The sequence below is a fragment of the Pinus tabuliformis genome, chromosome X (assembly GCF_031772625.1).
Source record: "Pinus tabuliformis cultivar Carrire ecotype Pingquan chromosome X, CPIR1, whole genome shotgun sequence".
Lineage (NCBI taxonomy): Eukaryota > Viridiplantae > Streptophyta > Pinopsida > Pinales > Pinaceae > Pinus > Pinus tabuliformis.
This window is the reverse complement of record NC_142308.1, coordinates 1694220740-1694227179: the sequence shown is the minus strand read 5'-3', so window position 1 is coordinate 1694227179 and position 6440 is coordinate 1694220740. Positions and strand designations below refer to the sequence as shown.

General features: G+C 35.6%; 1 protein-coding gene across 1 annotated transcript; it reads left to right on the top strand.

Moving 5' to 3' along the window:
• The first annotated feature begins 5058 nt into the window (after nucleotides 1-5058).
• On the top strand, nucleotides 5059-6075 carry LOC149146519 (protein neprosin-like). The gene is made up of 2 exons (XM_089452797.1): nucleotides 5059-5446; nucleotides 5632-6075. Exons 1-2 carry the CDS (start codon nucleotides 5153-5155, stop codon nucleotides 6073-6075), a joined length of 738 nt encoding a protein of 245 aa, XP_089308923.1. The 5' UTR covers nucleotides 5059-5152.
• The last annotated feature ends 365 nt before the right edge of the window (nucleotides 6076-6440 follow it).

The window sequence follows — 6440 nt, the reverse complement described above, 5'->3', positions numbered from 1 at the left end:
CTGCAAAAACAATATTGAAAACTGGGCAACAGACAGTGGGGAACCCCAGTTGCACAAGGCAAAACTGGATCAGCGCAGGTGCTGCACTGTCAATCTGACATGCAGCGCAGGTGCTGCACTGTCAATCTGACATGCAGCGCAGGTAGCCCCTTCGGGACCTGCGTTGCAGCGCAGGTAGCCTTTGCTGCAGCTGCACTGAAGAGACAACTCTCGTCTCTCTCAGATTCCGGGTCACAGTTTGCTCAAAAATCAATGGTTTTTGGCCAAATCAGAGGCTATCAGTCAAGTATACACTAGAGGATGATTAAGGAAGATGAACACTATCACAAAGAGCTAAAAAGAGTCCTTGTGGATCAGCTCTTCAAATCATAAACATGCCCAGCACTGAGCTAGAGTAGCTGCCCTCTACTTTGCATTCGAAGTATTCGAATGCAGTTCGATTCGGTACTCCCTTTGTTTAGGAAATGAATAGCAAGAAACACAATCTACCAACAAGACACGATCCCCAGTGGAGTCGCCAGTCTGTTGTGGGGAAAAGTATCCAACACGGAATGACCCTATCCCACTCTAAGGGTGATAGTTCCTTAGCAACAGCTGAAGCAAAGCTATCTAAAGTTACTTCTTTATGACATGCAAGAGATCAAAGGAAGAGATCCACTTACCGATGTCTTGCGCAAATGGTCGATCCAATCTCCTCTATTTGTCGCTCGCTCCCAGCTCCAAGTCTTCTCGCGGGCCCAGCTACACGAGATCCTGCGAACAAGACAAGAAAAGGAAACTACAAGAAGCATGCATTCATAATTGATTCAAGGATTAGCATAAATCAAATACGCAAGTAAGACAATACACCATTGAAACACATGCGAATAGAAGAACCTCAAATGCTTTATTAATATAAGGAAGTAAGGTTCAGGCGGTGATACAACCATGAGAGGTCCAATCCAGCATCACCTTCCCGACGGAAAGAAATCTCCTCTTCACCTCCCTCAAGCAATCACCCAATACTCACAACTGTAAACCAACAGCAATTCTTTGCCCAAAATTCCGGCCTCCAGATCCCATGGGATGAGATCCTTATATAGAGTTTTGGAGTGAAGATAAGTCAGCTTGATGTGTGACTTGTTGTCCTCTTCAACTCCAGTTGTTCTTCAGTCCTTGAGCCCACTCGGAGTTTCTACCTTCCACTTGGAGTTTTAGAACCTATTTACTCATCATTAGGCGAATCTTCTGATCCAAGTGTCATTTTGGAAGCTTCCTGGGCACTGGCACATTGAGAAAAGATTCCTCCACATGTCAAAGTACGCCCAGCGCAGGTAGCCTTTGTTGCACTTGCTATGCAGCGCAGGTACACCATAGAGCTTTTGACATTCAGCGCAGATGCTTAGTGGAGCAGCTGCTTTGATCCAAAATTGACCTGTTTTTGAGTGTTTTTCAGTGGAGAACTGATCTGAAGTGCTGTGGTTTGCTGACCTTGTTCCTCTAGGGGTAGGAACAACATGTTTAGGGACTTTGGATCCCTCAGATTATTGACATTTCATGCTCCATGCTGTAAGGCACAAAAATGTCTATAACACCTAGCCATGTTAAAGTTGGTGTGGCCTAGGCTGGCTATGATCCCTAGGTGATTTTGATGACTTAAATGCCCTTGGGTCATGGTATCTCAAAACACAAGCTAGTCCTTCAAGTTATCGACATGCTACAAAACAAAAGAAAAGTATGCATCTCTTCCATTTGAGATTTGAACGAAGTTACACAAGGAAAACACCTATATTTGTTTTATTCTAAACTTGAAATGGGAAGTTGCATGGAATATAGGCATGTACTAGTTGTTTCGAACCTAGAGCCATTTAGCTTGGGAAAACACCTTACCTAGATGTTATGCATCCTACAACTGACATGAAAATTCAATATTTTGATAAATGTAAAGTACATAGCAACACCTATAGTGTTTGAGAGTTATTAAGAACATCATCCTCAATTTATTGCAATGCACAATTATTTTTGGAGTATCAAATCAATTACACATAGAGGTTTCTTATTAGACATTAGGCTTTCTCAACCATTATAGATGTTCCTTATTACTGCTCCACACTTTCTTGCTTGGTATGGATTATTAGCTTGCTAATGATCAAGTGTCTAGAGATGGTATATCGAGTTTATGACTAACATCAAATATTAATTTGAACACATATATGTTGAGATTCATGCAAGTGAGTTCGATTCTCATCATTAATAGCATGATTCATTTGACCTTCAAACTTTATAGACATAATGTGTGTCCTATTCTCAACTTGTGGAGGATGTGCATGTTTCTAGAAGCTCAAAGGCATATGGTAGATCATTAATAAGACCAACATAAACCCATCTTTAGTTTGGATTTATCATGCACCGAATTGGATCAAATCCCTCAAGATGCAATTATTTCCTCAAGTTTTCTCAATTAAAAGGAAGAATCACCTAGAGGGATGATCCTTCTCAACACATAAGAGATCTCGAGTTAATATGGATTTACAATGGTTATACACACACATGTGTCAACTTCGTTGGAATGTTTTACCATGGGATTTTTTTTATTTTCAGTTGTCAGCACACACACACAAAAACCAATGGAGAGAGATGATATTGAAATAATTTTTTATTATTAATTATTTTTAAATGCCACACATGAACTCCAGTTAAGCATAGAAGGAATTACACATCTCCCTTATAAGTTGATAGATAGATAAAGTTGGTATGGAATTATTTTACTTAAATTGGACACTGACGGTTGACATTAAAAAAAAAATGTTATTGCTAATATTTTAAATGTCATGTGTCAACTCCAAGTTGAGCATAGAAGAAATTACATATTTCCTTCGTACTAGGTTGTAGAAAGCGTATTTTGGCACAATCAACAACATTAATTGCTTGTGCGTCTATTGGATCAATTGGTAATCTGCATTTATTTCTTTTATTGATCCTCTTCGACTTCCTTGACTAATCTTCTTTGATCAAATTCCCTTGAGTTGATTCCATCTAAATCTTATAAAACACTTGCTCTAGTCCATGACAATTAACTTTAATGTAATAATGCCATACATAAAATTAATTTAATGACATTATCACATTTATAAACATACATCACAAAGATATAATAACATAACTGATTGTGGTTAAAATAAAGCTCATAAGCATGTGCGTTGTAGCTTTGCTTGGTTTATCATCATAGACCATTGTTTCATAGTACTATTCTCACAATATTATATTCATAATGCATAGAAATAATATTAGAATATTTTTTTTAATAAAGTCTACCATAAAAACTTAATATATAGATTAAAGATAATAGCGCAATACAACTACAACCACAAAATGTTATCAAACAACATTTATATTATATCCAAATTCTTTACCCTTTAAAGATTAATAATTTTTGTGGTTCAATTGCTCACAAAACACTAACTTAATGAACGTAAATGTCTTATCTATGCATGCAGTTAAACTAACCAAGTTAACTTAATAACATAAACACCATAGCATATTATGTAAATCTAACAATGAAGAGAATATCAGCATTCACACTTTAACTAGAATTGAGACTAACTCCTTGAGCATATTATGTAAATCTAACAATGAAGAGAATATCAGCATTCACACTTTAACTAGAATTGAGACTAACTCCTTGAGTTACCAAGAATATGTCATGCATATATTATTGAAATAAACTTTATTGCACATTGAATCGCAACCTAAAACAAAAACAAGCAACCACACTTCACCTTTTGAACGACATAAAACCGCACTCATTCAAAAAAGACAAGGACTATGTAACCTCCCTCGTTTGTATAGGTTCATACTAAATCCAAAAAAATCATTCAAATGGACCACAATTCTTTGAAATGATACTTCAATCTAATTATTCCCATTAACGGCTAGACTATGGAGAGAGCACGCTAGTTGCTCTCGCAAAGTTGTCATTTATAAGGAGACATAATAAGTAGGTATCGCATAAACAAATGTATGAAGGCTTCGTTTATTGAGTAACGGTCAGAGTGTATCTTTGAACCATCATTATATTCTCATCACTCGTTATCTGTTTGTCCTTTCGAGTGGTTGTGTCTAGATTGCAGAGGGGGTTTATTCGACGCACGGTATGAGTTTTCTATACCATTGACGGAGAGAGACGACTGTGATATAGTCGGTTGATGGGAGATAAAGGATGCTTTAATTTGATATAGATATTTATGTATTTATTTATTTGCGATTTTTAATAATAATTAATATTAAATTGTAAAATATATTATTTTTTATTTATTTTAATATTTTTTCTCGAGAAAATATATTATTGAAATAGATTTACCTGAAGCATTTACATCTCATTAGTTTATTAAAAGAAACTAACCCTAAAGGTGTCGAGGACTCGCCAACTTATTAAAAGAAACTAACCCTAAATGTGTTGAGGAGAATTGACCTTATGACCTCCCATTAGTGAGGAACTTTAACAACAAGAAGTCAACCAATTGAGCTAACCCTCAAATCTAATTATTTTTTTAATATAAATGGCATATAGGGAAAAAAAAGTTGTATTTGTTTTTAATTATTTTTTATTATTATAAGTTAAATCATAATTTCAAAATATTTGTCACAAATTTTTTAAATCTTTTTCGTGATCTTGAAACACTTCTCTTAAGGGGTAGTCTAACTAATAGACGAAATGTCTTTTTGATCGAAATCTAGCAATATAATTTCTAGCAAAATTATGACTTTTTGTTTTAAATGCACTTTTGAATGCATACATAGATTTAGCACCCTAAAAAATCCCTAAAGCACTTGAACTTTGTAGATTAAAAAACTTAGAATTATGATTCTTAAAAATATTTACGCCGTAAGGCGTTTCCCTTTGGGATTAACTTCCCTGGATGCCACTCTGTAATGCCTTGAGCCGTTGATCCATTGTGTTAGACGATTAAAAAAATCTCTTCCGTCCGATCATTATAGGCGGTTGCACATTGTAAGTCCGATCATTATCCCTATGTGCCACTATGTAATGTGACCGATTCATTCTCCTTGCAACGCATCACATCTCGCAGCGCATCACATCTGGCCAGCATGCACTCTTCAGTATTCCCATGCTGTAAGAGTCTCGTTTCTACAGTGCCTTTTGTTATTTTACATGCTTATTTATACAAGTCTGTCATCAGGCATGTCGATTCCCTACAGTCTCCTCTACATGAAACCTATGAGTAGATTTCTCAGGGCTTCAGTTTTTACCTTTTTACCTCCACCTACCAGATCCAACTGGAAAATAATGTCTTTGCAGAGTGATTCCTACCAGGAGACGGGATGCTACAATCTGTTATGTTCAGGTTTCATTCAAACCAATGAACGAATAGCCATTGGTGCTGCCATTACACCTATTTCTTCTTTCAGTGGTCCTCAGTATGATATTACCATACTGATATGGAAGGTCTGGAACTTCATCACCATTCATTTGATTTTGTTCGATTAAATTAAGCTGCAAAGATATGCGTATTGCAGTAATATAAGCACTAAATGCAAAGCCAGAAATAAACAGAAAGAACCAGTATACAGCTTTGATTTTTTATATGTACTACAATTTATTTTTTCTGCATTTGTTTTTGTTGTTTGCAGGATCCTAAACAGGGCGACTGGTGGATGGAGTTTGCAGAAAATGAATTGGTGGGATATTGGCCTGCACATCTCTTCACACATTTAACAGATCATGCAAATATGGTTGAATGGGGTGGTGAGGTCGTAAACATGGAACCAGGTGGAGATCACACTTCCACACAAATGGGAAGTGGTCATTTTCCAAATGAAGGATTTGGCAGAGCCAGCTATTTTCGTAATCTACAGGTTGTAGATGCAGAAAACAGTTTACAAACCATAGATTCAGTCTCCACTTTATCAGAGCACACTACCTGTTATGACATCCAAAGCGTTTACAATGAGGTAATCATTTCTGCTGGGCACTTTTATCACTGCCAAATATGCCTTTCTCTCGCATGTGACTACAGTACATTCAAGAACAGAGGATCCAGGGATGGGCTTAATTCGCCGTTCTCTGGGCTCTAATTCAGAGACATTTTTTTGTTATTTAAAATATAAATTGATATTTTTTTTAACATAAGGTAATTTTAAAAGAGATTTTTGTTATTTGGAATACAAATTGGTTTTAGACAACTTAAACCTCTGAGGTTCACAACTATTACTCGTTTGTAAAAGTTTTGAAAATTTATATATTTATCTAATTTTATGAACTTTTTTCCTCTGTATTGAATTTATCTTAGCCCAATTACATTTGATTATCTTATTACATTATATTTCGTTTATAGTTTACTGTATATTAATTTTATTTTTCAAGTGTGAATATATGAAGATTGTATGTAAAGATTTTTATTAAATTTAAATTTTATAATAAAATATTAAAATAATTTGTT